Source organism: Camelina sativa, chromosome 11 (assembly GCF_000633955.1).
Source record: "Camelina sativa cultivar DH55 chromosome 11, Cs, whole genome shotgun sequence".
NCBI classification, from domain to species: domain Eukaryota; kingdom Viridiplantae; phylum Streptophyta; class Magnoliopsida; order Brassicales; family Brassicaceae; genus Camelina; species Camelina sativa.
This window is the reverse complement of record NC_025695.1, coordinates 33,130,974-33,153,436: the sequence shown is the minus strand read 5'-3', so window position 1 is coordinate 33,153,436 and position 22,463 is coordinate 33,130,974. Positions and strand designations below refer to the sequence as shown.

General features: G+C 34.8%; 4 protein-coding genes across 5 annotated transcripts in view; 3 read left to right on the top strand and 1 right to left on the bottom strand.

Annotated features, from left to right (window-relative positions):
• On the bottom strand, window positions 325-6,932 carry LOC104724997. Its single transcript, XM_010443586.1, has 2 exons — window positions 6,633-6,932; window positions 325-1,107 (listed from the first exon to the last, which is right to left on the bottom strand). The coding sequence occupies exon 2, from the start codon at window positions 1,091-1,093 to the stop codon at window positions 410-412; it is 684 nt and encodes a 227-aa protein (XP_010441888.1). The 5' UTR covers window positions 1,094-1,107; window positions 6,633-6,932; the 3' UTR covers window positions 325-409.
• LOC104724996 (probable calcium-binding protein CML43) lies at window positions 7,222-8,068 on the top strand. Its single transcript, XM_010443584.2, has one exon. It carries the CDS (start codon window positions 7,354-7,356, stop codon window positions 7,903-7,905), a length of 552 nt encoding a protein of 183 aa, XP_010441886.1. The 5' UTR covers window positions 7,222-7,353; the 3' UTR covers window positions 7,906-8,068.
• LOC104724995 (putative UDP-arabinose 4-epimerase 4) lies at window positions 13,926-17,040 on the top strand. Of its 2 annotated transcripts, none has more exons than XM_019232383.1 (11): window positions 13,926-14,120; window positions 14,703-14,874; window positions 14,952-15,076; window positions 15,184-15,297; window positions 15,385-15,492; window positions 15,584-15,675; window positions 15,767-15,908; window positions 16,002-16,096; window positions 16,171-16,300; window positions 16,377-16,521; window positions 16,671-17,040. In XM_019232383.1, exons 2-11 carry the CDS (start codon window positions 14,814-14,816, stop codon window positions 16,895-16,897), a joined length of 1,239 nt encoding a protein of 412 aa, XP_019087928.1. In that variant the 5' UTR covers window positions 13,926-14,120; window positions 14,703-14,813; the 3' UTR covers window positions 16,898-17,040. The 2 variants fall into 2 exon arrangements, with proteins under 2 accessions (XP_019087928.1, XP_019087927.1); XM_019232382.1 differs by lacking the exon at window positions 13,926-14,120 and adding an exon at window positions 14,124-14,227.
• Window positions 19,802-22,463, top strand: part of LOC104728601 (disease resistance protein RPS6-like) — a 5,628-nt gene continuing 2,966 nt past the window's right edge. Inside the window, exons 1-4 of the mRNA XM_010447560.2 lie at window positions 19,802-20,304; window positions 20,406-21,522; window positions 21,611-21,916; window positions 22,025-22,432. Coding sequence (XP_010445862.2) covers window positions 19,835-20,304; window positions 20,406-21,522; window positions 21,611-21,916; window positions 22,025-22,432 — 2,301 coding nt within the window. The 5' untranslated portion in view covers window positions 19,802-19,834. The remainder of the gene's footprint in view (window positions 20,305-20,405; window positions 21,523-21,610; window positions 21,917-22,024; window positions 22,433-22,463) is intronic.

Sequence of the window (22,463 nt, the reverse complement as noted above, 5' to 3'; positions counted from 1 at the left end):
CTAAGATGGGAATTCAGCATACGTGAGGGATGAGTACTTTTATCAATTAAATTATCGAACCTCAGTTTGCAATGATCAACACATTAGGAATACACATGAATGCTTAATCTAAGCTAATAATAAAGGGTTGGTTTTATGTAACAACTTAACTAACAAGCAAATATAACAAGGCAAAAGAAAGAAAACACAAAGAAAGGGAAACACAAACTTAAAAATCTTTAAATCAAGATAAAAAAATGAATATTGGGAGATAGCTAATCAATCCTAGATGTCTAAGCAAACAATTAAGAACAATCATTAGGCTAAGAACACTTATGTAAATCATTTCACTTCCATGATAAAGATTCTATGCAAATAAGCAATCATAAACAATTTCCAAAGACAATCACAAGATAAACATGCATTAAAATCAAGTCTTTATACCACTAAACATCCTAATCATCAGTTTCCATTGGCTAGGAAAGCAAAGCTCTTGAGTAGAGATCTCTTCAATAGACCGTTCGTTCTCATCAGCATGGCGATCCATTTTTGATTTTTCGAAGCTCATACTAGTAACCATGTTCACTTCTTCCTTGAAATTGGCATTGCAAAACTCGTTTGGGTTTGGTTCCGGTTTTCTCGGTAGTGAACCCATTTGTCGTGTGGTAGAAGAGGAAGCTTGTACATGGACTTGTGTTTGCAACCTCTCAGTCTTAGCATTTAACTCACCATAGACGTTCTCAACCTTGATCTGCATAGCTTTCATTTGAGTGGCAAGCTCAGTAGCACCTCTCCCTTGTCCTTCTAGTAGTTGGTGAAGTAGAGCATTAGTATCATCTACTTGGCCTTGAGGGTGTGGTAAATTCAGTTGGGGCTGAGGTTGGGAATAGGTTTGAGGCTTGGTTTGATAGTTCCCTTGAGGTTGAGGCTGATAGTTTGGTTGGGAAGGAAAATCGGAAGGCTTTTGTGGCAGATAAGTCTGATCTTGCGGGTTCGCTACATTAGTGTTGCGGTAAGAGAGGTTTGGATGGTTGTGGTAATTGGGGCTGAACTTGTTATACCCTTGACCACCTACATAATTTACCTCTTCTTGTCTTTCAACACAAGCTTCCATACCTTCTTGATAACCTTGATAGAGTTCATAACACCAAAGCAAACCAAGTAAGTAACAATGTAAAGTAAATGATTAGGCTCTAGAAAAATTGAAATCCTAATGGTCAAAACTAATGCAAACGGGCAACAACACCAAATTGATGTAATACTTTTACTTCAATTAAATTATCAATCCACAATTTGCATTAACCAGCACACTAGGAATACACATGAATGCTTAATCTAAGCTAATAAGAAAGGGTTGATTTTATGTAACAACTTGACTAACAAGCAAATTTAAACAAGGCAAAAGAAAGAAAACACAAAGCAAGGGAAACACTAACTTAAAACTGCTTTAAATCAGGATAAAACAAATGAATCTTGGGCAAGGTTGACTTGAGAGATAGCTAATCAATCCTTAGGCTAAGAACACTGATTTAAATCAATTCACTTCCATGATAAAGATTCTATGCAAATCAAGCAATCACCAACAATTTCCAAAGGCAATACAAGATAAGCATGCATTAAAACAAGTCTTTATACCACTAAACATCCTAATCATCAATTTCCATTGGCTAGGAATGCAAAGCTCATCGAACACCTTCTGGGCATAAAAGTCCTAATATCTAGAATCAACTTGATCAAGGTTAATCTAGCATTATAATCACCAAACAAGAAAGGAATCACATAAATAAAGCCCTAGACATCAAAGAACAACCATCTATCTCCCTAATCTACCAAGCCCAAAGTTCTAAAGAATCTTCTCACTCAAAGTTATGATCACACAAAGGTAAAGGTTTGATCCTTGTGAAATCATAATTAGAGATTGTAGATTATAAGATAAAAGAGAGATTACTATTAAAACTGGAAAATAAACAAAGGATCCAAAAAACTTTGATAAACAAGCTTAAGAACTCTAAAAATTGTTAAACAAAAGGTAAGTCTCCTCTTAATAGGTTTAGAGTATTTATAGGAAAATAGAAGGAAACCGGGTTAACCCAGGATAAACCGGATCAAACCCCGATCAAAGCTGGATCAAGTGTAAAGAAGCGGCTTTGGTTGTGGTTTGGCCGTAGGTGGTGGCCGATGGAGAGCCACGGCCACCCTTTGGCCGAAGGAGATGCCGTTTAGTGCGTATGGAATTACTCCTCCTTCACTCCTTGCCCTTTTCAGCGCCAGAATGACTTATATCCACTGAAATCGCCATACCTCTTGCATAGTAGCTCGGCTTTGCTTAAAATAACCTCCAACGGAAAGATAACTCAAATTTCTATAACTTTGACGAAGAGAGTTGAAGCTAAATCTCAATGAAATATCTTCATACGAGACGATCTTTGAGACGATTTTGATTGGTTCTGAATCTTCCATCCGAGAAATTGAGTCGGGCAAGGCTTGGCCGAAGGAGGTGACTGATGGTATCAATTGGGGAGGTTCTGGCCGAAGGCTATGGCCGATCATGGCTCCTTGTCAAGTGTGGTTTGAGAAGCTTTGACCACAGTTTGGCTGAAGGAGGTCAGCCGATGGTGTCAATCGAGGAGGTCATGGCCGAAGGCTATGGCCGATAATACTTCCTGGTCTTGACGTTGAAGAATGGCTTCAGCCACCGTTTGCCCGAAGGAGGATTCCGATGGCTTCAACCGATCGTTGTCTGGCCGTAGGACATGGCCGCTCATAGCTCCTGGTCTTTTGCCACTTCTCCACTTCACTCTTCTTTGCTTCTTTTGCACCAAATCAAGTTAAAAATACTCCAAATATGATGAAGTCACTTCAAAACCCTGAGAAATAACCAATTAGATGCAAGTGCTCCTTAAACAATCTAGAATGACAAGATTATGCAACAAAGCTATGCAAAAACAAGTCTTAAAACCCAACAAAAACACAATATATCTGTGAGCTTTCTAGCCTCTGGATAAGTCTTGTTGCATTCCATCCAGCCCAAGAATTTGGAAGTTCTATTCGTTGTACGGTGCAGGACATCCTCGTTGAAAACAACCAATTCTTGTCCTGGAAGATGAAACGAGCTTTTCTACATGTGTAGTAAGATAACAAATCGGAAAAGCAAATATTCGATTAGAAGCTCTCCAACTATGGGTAGTCCACAATATCCTCCTCAGATTCATCACGTTCTTCTTCCTCATCTTGTGATTTATACTCTCCATTGGCTTTAAGGATCATTACTCGCTGGTTTGGGCACTCCTTTGCATAGTGTCCTTTTCCCTGACATTTAAAACAAGTAATATCACGAGCTCTTTGGTTAGTAGACTTACCTTGCTCAGGTTTGGTTACTTTTGATGCCTAAGGTGTAGCTCTTTTAAATCTCTTGTTTACATCATGATATTTTACTTTGTCTAAAGCCTTTTGAGGTGGCGGTGTCCATGGAGTCTTAATGCGGTTAGTAAAAGCTGTCTTCCTCTTGATGTGTTGTTCAGCTTGGACTACTAGATGCAACAACTCTTCAAGATCATGATATCTTTGTATTTCCACCTTTCTAGCAATCCGATCATGAAGACCATCTAGAAACTGCGCCATCAAGTTCTCCTCAGACTCTTCTACCTCCAATCTGTTTTAAGAGATTCAAACTCTTCAAAGTATTCCTCAACAGATTTGCTTCCTTGTGAGAGCTTGCAGAACTTCTTTTGTAGCTCTCGGTGGTAATAAGCTGAAACCTCATATCATCCCAAGTGGTGATTGGTGTCTATGCCTCTTCTTCTCAGACACATCTCTGCCCCATAGGGATTTCTATGTTCAAAATAGTTGTAGTGTCAAAAGATATGCTCCATACGTCTTTCCCAATCAATGAATGCTTTAGGATTAACCTTTCCAGCAAATGTTGGCGGATTGAGATTAAGATCATAGCCTCCTTCTCTTATGGTGCCTTCATCTCGTCCCCTACCTTGTTGGTAGTGTCTCCTTGGCCTTTGGTGTTGATCAAGATCTTGATGTTCTTCCTTTGAATCAGACTGATCTACATTATCAACCTCATGGTTTCCTCTTGGCAAGTTGGGAGCTGGTGCTCTTGGTGCAAGTGGGGGCTGTTCAATTCATGTCATGCGATCACTAACCGTTTGGAGTTGGGCTTGAATAGCTGTAAGCATCTCAGCCAGGTTCACCTCTCCTCCTTGTTCTCCCATGGTTCAAAACGTTTATGTAAGATAAGGAAAGGAGATCAAGTGCACAGGAAGTCGAAAGGTCTAAATATGGAAACTGCCAAAAATGCTAGATCTACGATTTGAAGGGGGGGGGGGTTTAGGCAATCAGATAAACTGATCTAAACGAAATTTTTTTAGGGTTTTCTTTTTAGAAGATGAACAATTAAAATACAGTTGGGCATTCACAAAGGATGGCATGTATTTAGTGAAAAGTGGGAATTGGTTACTCACTAAGGAGTTTGACAGTTTAAATCCAATTGCAGTGACTATGGAGGGTGTAAACAAGATCAAGGAGAAGATCTGGGAGGTGTGCACATAACCTAAAATATGTATGTTTCTATGGAGGGCATTATCTGGAGCATTAGCTGTTGCAGATTATCTGCATAGCCATGGTATCCAAGTTATCCCAATTTGTGAGGATTGTCAAAGTGAGGACAAAACAATAGCTCATGTGTTATTTGGCTGCCCCTTTGCTTCTCGGGTATGTAGTGCTACTGCTTTGCCTATTCTAATTCAAGGTTTTTCAAGTTCAATTGCAGAGAATGTAGAGTATATTTCCAGTTAATGGAAAGAGTTACCATCTTAGAGAAGTGGAGAAATATCATGTCATTCCTTGGCGCCTTTGGGAGATATAGAAAGCAAGGAATTCTTTTATTTTTGAAAATCAGGATCATGATCATCACGTTTTAATCGTTGCAGCTTTAGAGACTTCGGAGGAATGGATTAACCAACAGGCTCTGATAAGTAAAGAATCACACAAGGAAGCTCATGGATGTGTACCACGGTTGCAGAGATGGGAAAAATTTCTCCCTGGTAGGCTCAAATGTAACATTCATACTTCTTGGGTGAACGACTCATGATTCTGTAGAGGTGCTTGGATGTTAAGGAGCCACAACGGGGATGTTTTGTATCACGCAAGAGATGCTTTCCTCCCTTGCCATGACTGAATTTCGGCAGAGTTAAATTGTGTTTTGTGGTGTTGACAAAGTCTTAAAGATCTTCAGGTAGTATCATGTGAAGTTTGGTTGGATTGTTATGCTGCTTTAGCAGCTTTGGAGTCGCCTTTAAAATGGCCAAAATACCATTCTGAGGTGCAAAGAATCACTAAAGCAATACAGGTTATTGGGGAGGAAACTTTCATACTCTCTTCACTGAAAGCCAATGCGTTGGCTAGGGCTATCGCTTCTAGAGTCTCACAGGAAAGACAACTTACTTCTTACCTTGCACTTGGTGGTCCATCTTGGTTGCAGGATAGGATTGAGCAGGATCGAGAAGGCTAGGATGTATGGCTTTTGGGTCATATCGATCTGTTCTGGGATCTTTATCTATATGCAGGTTTTTAAGTTTGGTTTGTTGTACGATACTCTTTGTTTCAATTTTCATGGTTTTTAATGGATAAGCGTTAAAAGAAAAAAAGATTAATTAACAATTTTTAAATACTGAATTAGTAATTTTTGTCCACAATTAATTAGAGAATAAAGTGAATTTTGTTTTTGGAACTAATAGTTATTTAAAATATTTTGGTAATTTAATACTTAATTTACATTTTTATCCTTAATGAGAAATTTTAAAATGGTCTTAAAACCAATAGCATGAATATGTAAGACAATGCCATCTTTTATAAAGTGGCTTTTCAAATAATAGTATAGATATATAATATTTGAGAGAGAAACCAAACTAAGGGGTTGTTATTGGTTTATTGATTTGTAAATCCATATAGAATTTCAAAATTTTGATCGATTACGAAAATAAAAACATATGGATTTTGAAATAACATGTTTTATTTTTGAATTTAAATCTTTCTATTTTTCACTTTCAAATCCATTTAAAACATATTTATGTTATTGGTTTTAAGACTATTTTGAAATCCAAAACCAAATCATTAAATAAACAACATAAGCTTTTAGTAATTATATAAATCGTAAAACCAATAACATATGATTTTTAAAAGTATTTTAAAATCAATAATTTTCAAATTCATTAACTTCGTATAACCAGTAACCCGCTAAGAGAATTTAGTTAGAAGGGCATTATTATTGTTTGAGAAGTCTCGGTCAATTTGTCCAATCCCGGAAGGTAATCATTTTTTGGTGTGTTATATGAAAACTTATTATATATTAAGTTATTAACTAGTCGAGGCAGAGCTCAAATCACTAAAAACAAAATCTCATCTCATCGTTTATCATGAAATCTAACCAAGTGTAGGAAAAATAAAGATCAATTTTTTACACTAAAACCTTCAATCATAGAACCCTAATTTCTTCATTCTAACATTCGATGATTCCAAAAAGAATATCCCCGTTTTCAAATCAGATATTATATAACCGATAATGCAAATTGTGTTAACTATAGATCCTAATCGCTACACACAAAAGAAAAGACAAAGAGCAGCAATTAAAGGTACGAACGAACCATCTCAGCAGTGAATCCAACAGTGGTCCACCAGAAGAAACCTCCCCCGTCCTTGTCCCACCAAACGGAACCTCCGCCGTCGTTGTCCGGCGAAACGAAACCTCCGCCGTCAATTTGACTTTAACACCCAACCGTCAAATCAACATAAGACACTGATCTGGAAGCCAAAAGTCTCGGATGACCATCAACCAACCAGTTTAAGCCGGAAAATTCAATGGATTCGACGTGAATCCATTGATTTTTCTGATTACGTATGAATCTCGTGTTCTCGTTGGAGTTTTCGAAAGAGAAAAGAGAGAGACATTCAGGAAGAAAGGGAAAAGAAAATGAGAAAAGAATAAAAAAATGCTTTTATATTTATGAAACCACCATTCAGCAGCCGCCACGTAATGTTCCTAAAGGGTTACTCAAAATCCTTCTAACAGCAACGGTTCTCCGTTTATGGACCCATATATGGGTTGTTTATTATTAGTTTGGGCCCAAATCTAAGAGTAACTTAGTGAGTATCCCCCACTAATGATGGTCTCATGCATGTTTCCAAGTCTTTAATTATATAACAAAATATGTCTACTGTTTTATTCATATAGTAAGTCTACGCCTCGTGATTCCAAATCTTCTATTATACAATAACAGAGTGACTAGTCTCCGCCTCGTGATTCTCAAGTCTCCTGTTATATTAACAGAGCCACCAAGAACAAAGAAGGAGTAACAACAAACAACAATGGAGCAGATCATTAACGAGAAGAAGACACTCTCAAGACAGTCTTCTTCTTTCAGACTACGAAGTCCTAGTCTAAACGCTCTCCGTCTCCACCGAGTCTTCGACCTATTCGACAAAAACAAAGACGGATTCATAACAGTCGTAGAACTGAGTCAAGCCCTCTCGAGACTCGGCCTCGACGCTGACTTCTCCGATCTGAAAACTACCGTTGATTCTTACATCAAACCGGACAAAACCGGACTCCGGTTCGACGACTTTGCGGCACTCCACAAAACCCTAGACGAATCTTTATTTGGAGGAGAAGAAAGCTGCTGCGACGGGTCTCCGGAGTCAGATCTTGAAGAAGCTTTCAATGTGTTTGATGAAGATGGAGATGGTTTTATCTCCGCCTTCGAATTACAAAAGGTTTTGAAGAAGCTTGGACTACCTGAAGCTGGAGAGATTGAACAAGTGGAGAAGATGATTGTCTCTGTTGATATCAATCATGACGGTCGTGTTGACTTTTTCGAATTCAAGAACATGATGCAAGTCGTTCTTGTTCCTTCTTCCTGAAGCTTTTGGATTAAAAAAAAGTTATCGTATGATTCTCTCTTTAAAGTTGTTTTTGAATGCAAAAAAAAAAATTAAATAGATCTTGTGCTTTTAATTGTTTAGTTACATTAAGTCCTTTTAATTGTTGTTTGAAGTAATGTTTATTATTTTATATTGGTTAATATTTTATATTATTTGATATTAATTTGAAAGTGATGGTCATTGGTCAGCATGCAAAATTTTAGCTCGGATTTATTATTCTAACTAAGTTAGGTGAGTATTCCAAGTTAGGCCACATGTTTTTCTATCTAGAAAATACTTTTAGTGATTAGAATCTCTTTGTTTTTTTGCTTCCACCGGAGGAAAATGAAGTTTTATAAAAGTTTTAAATTTTTAAAATACTTCGATTTCATATAAATTTACGTAGACATTACTATATTCTTTTGAACTTTATAAATACAATCACAATGTATGTGAATCTAATCTAAAAACTTTTGATTCGTTTTTGCTCTAAAAACTTGGTGTCGCGTTCTTGATCCATTTAAAGTTGTATGTCCTTCTTAATCTCTGCGCCATGTTCATTCATCTCTCGAATTCAAGTATATAGATTAGAGCAAATTTTGAATGGAGAATGGCTGGATTCAGGATTGCATAATTTGCATTCTACAGCAATGTACTCGGAATAAACATCTCTTTAAAAGTTCATTAAATTTCAAAGAATTGTGATCACTTGAAAATAAAAATAACTATAAAAAAAATCTATAACATTCTTTTATTAGCGTTGTGTTTGTTGCCCTTGATGCATTGTTATAATCATCCGCACAATTCGATTAGAATGATGATAGTCACAAAGGTTATCATTTCTTTCTTATGTGTGCGTGGACTGTGGAATATGGGAAAGAGGTTAAAATCGAGGTTTATAGCCAAATTAATTTGAGTTTCTTTGCATCGACAATGTTTTTATACAACTTAGTACAACACAATAATCTGATTTAGTACAACTCAATTATATTAGTGTGTCTCTTGACCCACCGAATATTGTGCGCTTGGGGTTGGAGAAAGTTTGGGTTGGGCTTGCTTTCACTGACATGTAAGTTTGGACTTCGAACATGACTAAGATCTTGGTACCACCAAGCTAGGTTTAATCCTCTAAAACATGTAAGCCCGTCTATGATCGGAAGTTTAATTCTAGCTTTCGTCGGAATACGTCTTACCTTATTTAAATCTTTATAAGTTTAGTCTTTTGTACTTAATTGAGTGTGATATTCCAGTTCCACTCACCCTCTGATGTTATAAGTGTCGATACCTTCAGAATATAATCTATCTGCATTTCTATGTTGAAAGGACGCCTTGGAGACTCATCAAAAATCGATTTGTCTAACCAAACACTAGTGTTCGTACCATCTCCTATAGACTTCATAACGCCCTTTTCCAACAACTCCCGACCAGATAGAATACTGTGCCGGACATAGGAAGGTTTATAGCCAATCATGGCTTCAAAAAAATTAGTATTTGCAACATATTTAGCCTTATACACTCTCGCTAACAGAGACTCAGGAGCATCTAACAGTCGCCAAGCCTGCTTTACCAAAAGAGCTTGATTAAACTTGCCAATATCTTTAAAACCAAGGCCACCACGCTACTTAGTCTCACAGATATTCTCCCACGATACCCAATACATTTTATGTTTTTCCTCACTTTCGTTCCACCAGAAGCTTGTCAAGGCACATGTGATTCGGTGACATTGATGTTTCGTCAAGCAAAAACAAGACATAGAATACACTGGTAGTGTAATACCTAGGTCTGGGCGTTCGGATATCGGATCGGATTCGATTCGGATTTTTCGGATTTCGGATTTTTTGGATATTGACTCTAACATCCATTCAGTATTTATAAAATTCGGTTCGGTTTCGGTTCAGATAATTAGGATTTTGGATCGGTTCGGATATGATTGTCGATAACCAAAATTAAACCAAAAGTTATTGAACAATGTTTTATTTGAATATTTTTTAATTTTATTGTACCCAACAGACCATGCCTTCCGCGTCGGTTAGAAAGTAGGCAGGCAGCTCTACCAACGCCAATGGATAAGGACGGAAGTGGATAAACATGAACGGAAGGAGATAAGCTCGCCCAAGCTTATCTGCCATGTATCGCTGTCCGAAGGGTGATTGGTGCCCGAAGGGTGATTTGTTTAATTGTTTGATGCAAAATAGAAATGAATAGGCTGCTTATCTATTTATTTATTTGCTATAAATTAGCTTAGATTAAGGTTAGGAAATTATACTTGGTATAATTATTGCATTGTTGTATTGTTGTTGTGCTTGTGTGATTGTTTGTTGATATAGCATCGAGATAGTATACCCGTGATGTTGGATGTTATGTGGCATTGTCGTTATGCTGCCTGACTGCTATATTATTGATTGCTTACTTGTTAGATACTATTGTTTCATGAATAGTAGATTGTGCGTGATAGTATAGTAGCGTACTTGATGCTTCCCAAAGGATGTACGCTAGTAGTGTGTGCATAGTGGTTAATCCCTACATACGAACGGTACGAAGACTCGGAGAGAACGGGCTCGCAACCTATGGTTGAGTGCTGCATGACGATGTAGCCTGAGTTACCACCACAACATGTAATTCGGAACGTAGTGATGTTTTGTACTTGTTTAGCCTTTGTGGCTACTTTTATAGGTGTTCACGAATGATGGTAAGGGAAGGTCAATATGCAGGGCCCTAGGTGGATCGATTGAGTAGATGATTGCATGCACATATAATTATATTGTTTGCGTATACTCGTTGTAGTATATTTTGTTTGTTGTTTGCATTGCTTGCTGCGTGTTGATTGTTATTTTTGGTTTGAGGATGGGATTAGTTATAAAAGCCAAAACCTTCTATTAATTTATCGGGTTTAACATGACATTGTTTAAGAAAAACATTTTTTTTAACATCAATTCTTTTATTTTGTTTTTTTCTCAAAAATGTTATATTAAGGTGTTGACTGGTTCTCCCGCTACCTCCCGCAAATGCTGCGTTTGCGGGTGGTAGAGGTTACTAGCGATTGGAACCAATTACACAAACCGCTCCCAATCGCTTCAAATCGCTCCAAATCGCTCCCAACCGCTCCAAATCGCTCTCAACCGCTCCAAATCACTGAATTCCAAAAGCTGCTTCCTGTAAGTGTTTGCGGTTGCGGGCGATTGCGGTTGGATTTTTTTTTTTTTTTTGTAAAATAACTTAAAAAATATCAATGATAATGAATTTTTTTTTTGTTATATTTTCTATCTACCCATTTTAGTCATTAAGGATGGGAGAAAATGAAGTACGGATACGATTGCAGAGATTATAAAATAAACAATTAGAAGAAAATAATATTCCAATTAAAAATAACCCGAAAAAACTTGATATAAATTTATTGGCACATCGCACATAAGTTCAAAAAAATCTAAATAAATATAATATTTCATCAGAAATTTAAGAAAATAAGATTATTTGTGAAAAATATTAAAACAAATCACCAGTGACTCTTCACAACTCTCACTTGACCATTCCTACCGATGCAACTACTGACCCACGATCTAAGAGAAAAGAGAAAAGATCTACGATCTAAAGCATATGTTTTGTCATTTATCAAATTACTTGATTAATTTTTTGGTGAAAAGCCAAATGCATAAAGGAATAAGTATTTCAATATGATTTTTTTTGAATAATTATTATTTTAATAAATTTTAATAAAATTTTTGGTGTTTTTAAACATTTATATATTAGATATCACATTTATTATATTCCAACCGCTATTGCATCCGCTGGTCAACCAGTCGTAAACCTCCCGCAAATGCACCAATTTTAAACCGCTAAACCAGTCGTTCAAAACGCTTAATAACGCTTGAAACCGCAATCGTCCACTTCCGCAATCTCCCGCAACCGCAACCACTACCGCAACTGCAACATTTGAACCAATCAGGCCCTAATTAGAAAAATCATTAGTTACACATGAGTTAGTTTAACCAATTACGGAAGATTTATGAGCGGGTACAACAACTATTAAACCAAAAATTACCAAAATAAATGTAATATATAATTACAAAATATATATATAAATATACTTAAAACTATATTAATGAAAAATATAAAAATTATGAACATGATTAATAATATAAAAACCATAAATAATTACTAAATAATAATTCAAAAACCAAACGTTTACATATGACCGAACTCCATATAACACTGCAAAGAATCAACGTTTTATATATATATATATATATATAAGGAAGAATCAACGTCTACAAATGACTAAACTCCAAGTTAGTAGTCGCATGTATATGTTAAAAATGATAAAACAATTGCATAATGTAGTTGACAAAAAGTGCAATGTGTAGGATGAAATTATTTGATTTGACCACGATGGCCAAACACGTTAGATAGTTGGGCAGTCGCTACAACTAAACAGCCGGCACCTATTTTACTTCCATTTATCATTCATCAATAATTTGTACTATAAACTCTTGTTTGACTTTGATTAAACTAAAGGGTCGTTAGCCACTCCGCATTCGCTATTCTAAACTCTAATCTAATTCATCACCCTTTTACAATTAGGCTAGGTGGCCAACGAAAAATATTAAATTATCTATTTTATTTTGAGATACTAATTAGAAGAAAAATGAAAAAAAAAAAATCATTTATTTTTCAGAAAGGAAAATATATTTGTCCATTTGGGAATCTTTACTCGGGATTTCCCATCAAATCGTATTTTAGATTTTTTACTCTATGTATTTTTTGTGAGAAAAATGTTTTCTATTTTACCTATGTTAAAAATAGTACATACTGTTTTTTTTTTTTGGTAATCTGCAGGGAGAAACCTCCCGAAGAATCTTATTCAAGAGAAATCAAAACTGTTTACAAATGAATTCTTCGAGAAAACGCAGGTCCCAAAACATCTGAATGCAGCGACTCCACAACACTCGGAACAAAACTAAAAAAATGAAAATCTAACGGCAAAGTAAACGCATAGTTAGCTAATTCATCGACAAGACAATTAGCTTCCCTATATACATGTTTCACACGGACAATTCAGTCTTTTGATATAAAGCCATGACACAGTCGTACCAAGAAAGATAGTAGATGAGAATCTCTGATCCCGTTACTAAGAAACCCTACCACTGTCTCTGAATCAACCTCCAACTCAACCCTTATGATTCTTTGTTCCCAAGCAAGAATAAGGCCATAGTACACACCCCATAGTTCCGCCAATGTTGCCGAACAACGACCAATGTTCAAAAGAAAACCTATACACCACCCTCCTTCCGCATCTCGAATGACACCTCCTGCAGCTGCTAAACCAGGATTACCACGAGAAGCGCCATCAATATTAATCTTAAACCATCTCTCCTGTGGAGCAACCCACTTCACCAGAATCTCCCGTCGCTCACTACCAACACCCGTCTGCGACCTGCTAGCTGTAACGAACTCCCTCGCAATCTCCTTCAGAAACTTGACTTTGTCCCGCCACACTCTGTTTATTATATCATATAATGTTTTTTGTCAAACTATTTCCTTTTCGTATATTTTTTATTTTCCAAAATTATTATGTCTACAAAGAAACTTTTAAAAAAAAAAAATCTAAAATGCTGTTTTTTGTTTGACATTATATGAGATATGTTTACTACAAAATTATTTAGTATATTTGCAAAACATAAGATTTGATTTTTTTATGTGTTTGCTACCTTTTTATTAATTATTTATTATGAACTTATATGCAGATTACTTTATGAAATTAAATCCTAATAATGTCCACTTTAAACTTTCAAGTCAACAATTTTATTTTTTTTACAAATTTAAGTATGAAGTTTCTTAAAAAAATGCATATATAAGGAAATAAACGAAATAACAATCACAGCAGTATAAAAAAGAGATAGCTATTACATTTTTTCTTTCTAAATAGATAAACACTAAAAAATTATTTACATGATCTTAAAATAATATATTCTATACCATATAATACCAGATATATATTATTAAAAAAAACGTAGAACAGAGAAAGAGAGTGCGCGACGAGGTCATAGTCGTGCTCTCGTTTTTGCAATTCACGTTTCTTCTCTCTCTCAGACTTCCTCTCGTCTCTATTACGTTTTTGCTCTTCACGAGTTTCTCTCACACAGTCGCCCGTTTCATACTCCAAAACCATCTTTTTTATCGCCCTCCTCTGTTTTTCTCGCCATTCTCACAATTCTCAGGTGCACAAATCTCTCTTTTTATTGTTTGTGGGCATAATTTAGATGTTTATCATCTGATCAAGTTCATCATATTCATCAATCATCAACATTACAAATCTTCTTAATAGGTTTTTTAATGATTATAAACCATTTTCTGATTTTTTTCCTAGTTTTATTCAATTGAATCAGTGTCGGATCACAATTTTTTAATCGAAAATTGATCGGAGTTGTAGTCAATTTTGATGACTATTCTTACATTTTGTTTTACTCTGTTCTGTTCTTTTCCCTGTGCAAATTTTTTTTGAATAAAAATCTAAAAGTATTTTTTTTAAACATTTTTATTTATTATAACATAACAGATGAATAATTTTAACAGGTGACTGTAAAAAAAAACTCTATTTATTTTCAATTTTCTTACAGAAATGTTATCACAAATTTCAACTTTTTTTTTTTTTGTTCTTTATGTCCCACTTGCAACATATTTTATTATCTTTTTTTTCCATGCATATAATAAATGTATGCAGCATTTGGTAACTTTGACCTGTGTATGTCTGTTGTATATATCTATTTTTTTTGTGTGTAAACTCTTCCTTTGTTTTGCAGCAATCTCCAGCAACATGAACTTCAATGTTGCTAGATACTGATTTTTGTGGGACTTTATATGTTGCTTTCGTCTCTAGTCTAAAACCAGAGGAAATTTGTTGAAATTTTTCAATGCTAAATTCTTCTGGAGTAAGAACACAACGAAGAAACACAAGACCTTTGTCTGTTGGAGGTAGAGAGATTATTACTCTTTCACAATATCTGTTAATCATATCATAATTGGTCTGAGAATTGTTTTGAGTTTTGTAGAAATGGATTGCTTAGAACCTAAAACAAAGAACAATCTTACTGGAAAGCTTCTCTTGATAGCTTCACTTATAATCTTAGCCATTATTGTGATCAGTCAAGCCTCAAGTTTCACATCTCCAAGCGTGGTAACACCATCGTCTCATACTCAAAAAAAACACACCTTAATTAAAGGCTTTTTTTTACACTCCTGTAATTAATGTTTTCTATGTGGTTTTGTTGTGTTTGCTTTCAGTTTTCTCAAAGAGAGGAAGGAGTGACGCATGTGTTAGTCACAGGTGGTGCTGGTTATATTGGGTCACATGCCGCTTTAAGGCTGCTTAGAGATTCATACCGTGTTACCATTGTGGTATAATTCAGATTATATTTTCAAACTTTTCAATAACTGTATCTGGTGAAATTTTTGATATATACTAAATTTTTGATTTCTCAACAGGACAATCTTTCGCGTGGGAATCTCGGGGCTGTTAAGACTTTACAGCGATTATTCCCGCAAACGGGAAGGCTTCAGTTCATTTATGCTGACTTAGGAGATCCCGCAGCGGTATCCCTTTATATATAACCTTTTGATGTTTGTTAAGCTTTAAAGCATGTTTTTTTGTGTTTTCATTCTTAACCATGCATACAATTTTCAGGTCGAGAAAATCTTCTCGGAGAATGCTTTTGACGCTGTCATGCATTTTGCTGCGGTAGCTTATGTTGGAGAAAGCACTCTTTATCCTCTAAAGTACAGTCCTAATTCATTCTATATAGTTCTAAACATCACTGCAAGAATTTATTTTTTCGGTCTCATTGTTTGATATGTTTATTCATTGTAGATACTACCATAACATTACATCAAACACATTAGAAGTTCTTGAAGCTATGGCTAGACATAAAGTCAAGACATTGATTTATTCTAGCACTTGTGCTACATATGGAGAGCCTGATAAAATGCCAATAACTGAAGATACTCCACAAGTAAGTAACGTTGATTTCGAACTAGATCAATCGATATATAAATGAAACTCATCTTCTGTACTTGTCTTCTAATGCAAAATATCTTGTACTTAGGTCCCGATTAATCCTTATGGAAAAGCTAAAAAGATGGCAGAGGATATGATTTTGGATTTCTCTAAGAACTCTGACATGGCGGTTATGATTTTAAGGTTAGGTTCATTAAGTACTCTATGATCAATGAAACAGTTATGCTAATGTGGCTGAATCTTATGAACTTTGCCAGGTACTTCAATGTGATTGGTTCAGATCCAGGAGGTAGATTAGGAGAAGCTCCAAGACCCGAGCTTCGCGAGCAAGGACGGATTTCTGGTGCTTGTTTTGACGCAGCTCGCAATTTCATTCCCGGACTTCAAGTACAAAAACATTAAGAAATCTACTATAATCATATATTGCAATATCGTTTATACAATATGATTGGTTTGGTGATAGGTGAAAGGAACTGATTACAAAACATCAGACGGTACTTGCATTAGAGACTATATAGATGTGACTGACCTCGTGGATGCTCACGTGAAGGCTCTCGAGAAAGCTCAGCCTCAAAAAGTCGGTATCTACAATGTTGGAACCGGAAAAGGTTTTGACTTCTAGCATTTTTACTACACAAGAACTCTATTTTACTTCTTCTTATAACCATTCATCATCTAAGTACCATAATTTGATTTCAATGCACAATATTTTAGTTACAAAATGTGAGACTAACCGTTTTGTGGTTTGGTAAAACAGGAAGATCGGTTAAAGAATTCGTTGAGGCGTGCAAGAAAGCGACAGGAGTCGAGATCAAAGTAGATTTCTTGCCTCGACGACCGGGAGATTACGCAGAGGTTTATAGTGATCCCACAAAGATTTTGAAAGATTTGAACTGGACAGCTCGGTTCACTAATCTTCAAGATAGTCTTCAAGTTGCTTGGAGGTGGCAAAAGATTCATCCTCATGGATATGCTTCTTATTAAAAACAGAGCAAACATATTAAAAAGGCTTTTCTTGGTTTCAATTTTTTCTTCTTGATTGGCATAATGTTTTGAGGGATTACACAATACATAAATTATATACAGAGAGAAATGAATAAACGATTAAACGCAGCATTTTCAAACTTCCTGACATTAGAAAAGTTATCGGGCCTCTGTGGCTCATTACAAGATAGAAAAATTAATACTACTAAGAAGTGAGAATCGTGAAGCTTGAGGAGAAAGATAACCAAAACACACTCTCTGTGCTTTTTCTCTGGACTAGTGTTTTGTCTTATAGGTGGAAAAGTGTCTGGTTTTTGATTTATGGAAAAGTTTGTAGCTTTCGCTAAGGTAAAGAATTCAAAAGGATGATGAGGAGTATATGCATTTTAAATTATAAAATTATTTTGAAAATCCCCTATATAATAAACCGGAAGTACACAATATTGTTTTGTAGACTATATAATTTTAATAAGCTGGTTACAGGTTATAAATTAATTTTTATATTATTTATATAGTCCGGATTTATTGTTTCCAAAAATCTTAAAGAGAATATTCTAAAGAATCATTTGATATCATCTAACTTACCATATTAATTTTTTTTATATTAAATTATTCATCAAACAAAATCATTTGATATCTAACTATTTTGTTAATTATTATTATACTTCATCTCTCATTTTTATATATGAGTCTATTTTGTGAAACAAATAAATTATCATATTATTTCTTATAATTAAAAAATAGTTTTATTTCCGGATATACCATAAGTTGAATTTTTAAAAACAAATATAAATGATTCAATCTATAAAATATTCAATTTTTATTAATATTATTCTTTAAAAATAATATCTATTGAATTAAAATTTTACTGAGTAACGGGTCAAATTTTGAATATATAAATTCAATTTCATACTTTTTTGTTGAATTTTATAATTTTATATAATATAATAAACTTTAAATAATTTATTTTAAATATTTTTCAAATATTGAAACTTGAAATTAAAGTTGAAAACTATAAACACTCTAAATTTGTTTGTTATAGCAATGTCAATAATATGTCACTATAATATGAAAGAATTAAAAAAAAAAACTAAGTATATTAAAATAAAAAGTATAACAATATATTAAATTACTCATAATATAATAACTCGCTTTTTAAAAACCAAATTCACAAAAGTATATCTTATAATGACATTCATGACTGGTAGAATATACATTGTTGAAATAACTTCATGTATATAAACTAATACAAAATATTAAAATTTTATTTTAAAATAGAAAATATACAAAATTTAGTATAAAATAAAATTTAACCAGTGTTATAGCACGGATACTTATCTAGAATCATTAACAATATAAAACTTACAAAATAAGTGTCTTTTTCAAGTCATCATATTAAGCATATAATTTTATTGCATAATATTTTATCGAAAAAACTTTTAAAAATAATCACATAAATTATATTTTATAAAAGAATTACAATGTAAATAAAATAAATTTCAACCCGTGCTCTAGCACGGGTCTTAATTTAGTAGTAAAGTAATCTAAATATGTGCTAAAAATAAGAGTTGTCCTATCAATGATTTTTAATCTTATATATTTATTTATATTATACAAATTAGTCTCTTTGCTCTCCATGAATGTCCATTCGGTGGGATATATTTTAGATATGTGAGTGACATCCATTCATTTTTAGTTTATGGATGTTAACTGGGGCTTGTAATTTTTAATACTCTCATACAAAAAAAAGTTTATATTGGTACCTAATACTTTAGGCTTTACTTTTTCCCTCTTGTGTTAATCTACATTATTTTTGTGGAAAATGGACGTCGTTGACTTCCTTCGATTAAACATCTTGATGATCTGTGTTATTAAATAAGCTTCCTTTTATTTTCTATGAAATTTACAGAACCCAACAAACATCTTGATAATCTGGGTTTTGTTACCATAAAAAAATGATTTGACTAACCCTTTTTGTGTACATGTTTACATAATATAAAAAGATTAGAAGAAAGCAATTTTTTTCTTTTCAAGTTTTTACCCTCAGTTATCACTAGTCCTGTGCATTTGGGTACCCGATCGGATTCGGGTTCGGATGTTCGGGTTTTTGGATTTTCGGATGTAGAGATATAAAACCTGATCGGGTATTTCATAATTTCGGGTCGGGTTTGGGTAATTTAGCTTCGGGTTCGGGTAATTTCTGGTATACCCAAATTCATAATTTTTTTTTTTTTGTCGTGAAAAGAGAAAAAAAAATTACCTTCTAGCTCTTTTTTCTTTTACCCCTCTTCTTCATCTCTCTAATCTTCACCCAAAAACCCTAGATTTATTCATCTATAGCCACCAAGTCAAGAACCAAATCTTTCAAATCTTCTACCAAATCTAACAACATCTATAGCAAATTATATGATATGATTCATATTTATCTCTGTTTTCAATCTCACTCACTCCTCAAAAGTCAAACACCACAAACTATCACTCAATTTTTTAGATTTGCTTATCATATTTCTCATAAAATTGATCTGGGTAATGAAAATTTAAATCGATTAGGGATTCTATAGTTCTTCTGTTGATTATGAAAGAAAAAAATAAGTCAATTAGGAATTTTAGATTACAGATGTATAAATATATATAGATAAATATTTAATATTTTCATACTAAGACATAATAAGTAAGGTGACAAAATGGTTTATGATGCACCAATTAATGCATAAGGTACTGGGTTCAAATCCACAAAAATGCATTTTTGTACTTATTTTGGGTATTACCCGAACCCAATACCCGAACCCGATCGGATATCCAAATCTCAGAAAAACTAAATCCGATCGAGTATTTCATACCATCCGAATCCAAACCGAACTGCCTATTTCGGGTCGGATTCAGGTTCGGGTTTCAGATCCCAGGCCTAGTACTTACCAGCTTTTTCTTCTTCGCCCAATGGCTTCTTCTTTCTCATCTTCTCCCAATTGGGTATACGACGTTTTCCCAAGCTTTAGCGGGGAAGACGTCCGCGTAACTTTCCTCAGCCACTTTCTCAAAGAGTTGGATCGGAAATTGATCAAGGCTTTCAAAGACAACGAGATCAAGAGAAGTCAGTCGCTCAAACCCGAGCTTAAACAAGCGATTAGGACTTCAAGGATCGCGGTGGTCGTGTTTTCAGAAAAATACCCATCTTCCAGCTGGTGCCTAGACGAGTTATTGGAAATCGTGAAATGTGAGGAAGAATCAGGTCAACTAGTTATACCCATTTTCTACGGTCTGGATCCATCCCATGTCAGAAAACAAACTGGAAAATTTGGTGATGCCTTTGCCAAGACTTGTCATAATAGGGCAGAGGATGAAACAAAACTTTGGCGGCAGTCGTTGACCAGAGTAGCAAATATACTTGGATATCATTCTAAAAGTTGGTAAAAACATTTTATAAATCCATTATCTTTTCTTATAGACATTAACATGTGAGAGATGGAACTTGTTGTTTCGTATGTATAATGATCTTTTATCTTGTTAGGCATAATGAAGCAAACATGATTGAAGCAATTGCCAACGATGTTTTGGGTAAACTAAATTTAACTCTATCGAAAGATTTTCAGGACTTTGTCGGAATAGAAGATCATATCGCAAAGATTAGTCTCTTATTGCATCTGGAATCCGAGAAAGTGAGGATGGTTGGGATATGGGGTTCCTCAGGAATTGGCAAGACTACTATTGCTAGAGTTTTATATAGTCGCCTGTCCCATCAGTTCCAAAGTAGTATTTATGTAGACAAGGCTTTCATATCAAAGAGTATGAGAATTTACAATAGCGCTAACCTTGACGACTACAATATAAAGTTGCACTTACAAAGATCTTTCTTATCTGAAATTTTAGATAAAAATGACATAAAAATACATAGTTTAGGTGTAGTGGAAGAGAGGCTAAAGCACCATAAAGTTCTTATCTTGATTGATGATTTGGAAGATCAAATGGTGCTAGATACTTTGGTAGGTCAATCTCAATGGTTTGGATTTGGAAGTAGAATCATTGTGATAACAAAAGAAAAGCATTTTTTAAGAGCCCATGGGATTGATTATATATATGAGGTATGTATCCCATCTAAAGAGCTTGCTCTTGAGATGTTTTCCAGATATGCCTTCAGGCAAAACTGTCCACCTGATGATTTGATGGAGCTTGCTTCTGAAGTTGCATTGTGTGCCGGTAATCTTCCGTTAGGTCTTAACATTTTGGGTTTGTATCTAAGGGGTAGGGACAAAGAGGACTGGAAGGATATGTTGCCTAGCCTTCGTAACAGGTTGAATGGAAAGATTGAGAAAACATTGAGTGTGAGCTACGATGGGCTAAATAACAAAAAAGATGAAGCAATATTTCGTCACGTTGCATGTCTTTTCAATGGTACAAATATCAGTGATATCAAACAGTTTCTAGCAGACAGTGACTTGGATATTAATATCGGGATTAAAAATCTCGTTGAGAAGTCTCTTATCCATGTAAGATATGGTATCGTGGAGATGCACTGTTTGCTACAAGAAATGGGTAAGGAGATTGTCCGTGCTCAATCCAATGAACCTGGAGAACGGGAATTCCTTATGGATTCGAAGGATATACGTGATATACTTGAAAATAATACCGTGAGTTTTTTCGTTTTCTTTTCAAATATCTCACTCTATAAAGTTAATGTCATGTCATATGTGATATATATTGAAATTTTAATCTCAGGGTACTAAAAAGGTTTTAGGTATAACTTTGGATATGGATGAGATTGATAAACTCAATGTACATGAGAATGCTTTTAAAGGGATGCATAATCTCATTTCTTTAAAAGTCTACACGAAGAACTGGGACCCGAAGAAAGAAGTAAGGTGGCACTTACCGGAAGGCTTTAGCTATTTACCCCACAAACTTAAACTTTTAAGGATGGACGGATACCCAATGAGAAATATGCCTTCTAACTTTTGTCCAGAAAATCTCGTTAATCTTCAAATGCCAGGGAGCAAACTCGAGAAGCTGTGGGAAGGAGTTCCGGTAAGTTTTTACAAAACTATACTATTATTCGTATTAAGATGAGAATGCGGATTTTATTAATTTAGATGACATTATTTTCAAGTGATGTGTAACTTACTTATTTTTCAGACACTTAGAGGGCTCAAGGACATAGATTTGCAAAGATCTAGAAATTTGAAAGAAATTCCAGATCTCTCCACGGCCACTAATCTCAAGACACTTTATCTTCGCGATTGTTCAAGTTTGGTGGAACTTCCTTCTTCAATTCAAAATCTCAACAAATTGAAGAGGTTAGTTATGGCAGGATGCAAAAGTCTAGAGACACTCCCCACCGGAATCAACCTACAATCTCTTTATAGGCTTGACCTCGGTGGATGCTCACGGTTGAAGATTTTTCCTGATATATCAACCAACATCTCACAACTCATTCTAAGCAAAACAGGGATCGAAGAATTTCCCTCTATCTTGCGTCTAGAAAATATTCTGAGTCTTAGCATGCGTACAATGAAGATTGAGAATTTGTGGAGAAGACTACACGTTGGTACTTATCTTTTTTTTTTTTTTTTTT

Excerpts from the sequence above, each read along its gene's own strand:
- LOC104724997 (XM_010443586.1), bottom strand. The coding sequence starts at position 1,093 with ATGGAAGCTTGTGTTGAAAGACAAGAAGAGGTAAATTATGTAGGTGGT.
- LOC104724996 (XM_010443584.2), top strand. The coding sequence starts at position 7,354 with ATGGAGCAGATCATTAACGAGAAGAAGACACTCTCAAGACAGTCTTCT.
- LOC104724995 (XM_019232383.1), top strand. The coding sequence starts at position 14,814 with ATGCTAAATTCTTCTGGAGTAAGAACACAACGAAGAAACACAAGACCT. Across the intron at positions 14,875-14,951 it reads AAGACCTTTGTCTGTTGGAG|AAATGGATTGCTTAGAACCT; the intron begins GTAGAGAGATTA and ends TGAGTTTTGTAG. Across the intron at positions 15,493-15,583 it reads ACTTAGGAGATCCCGCAGCG|GTCGAGAAAATCTTCTCGGA; the intron begins GTATCCCTTTAT and ends TACAATTTTCAG.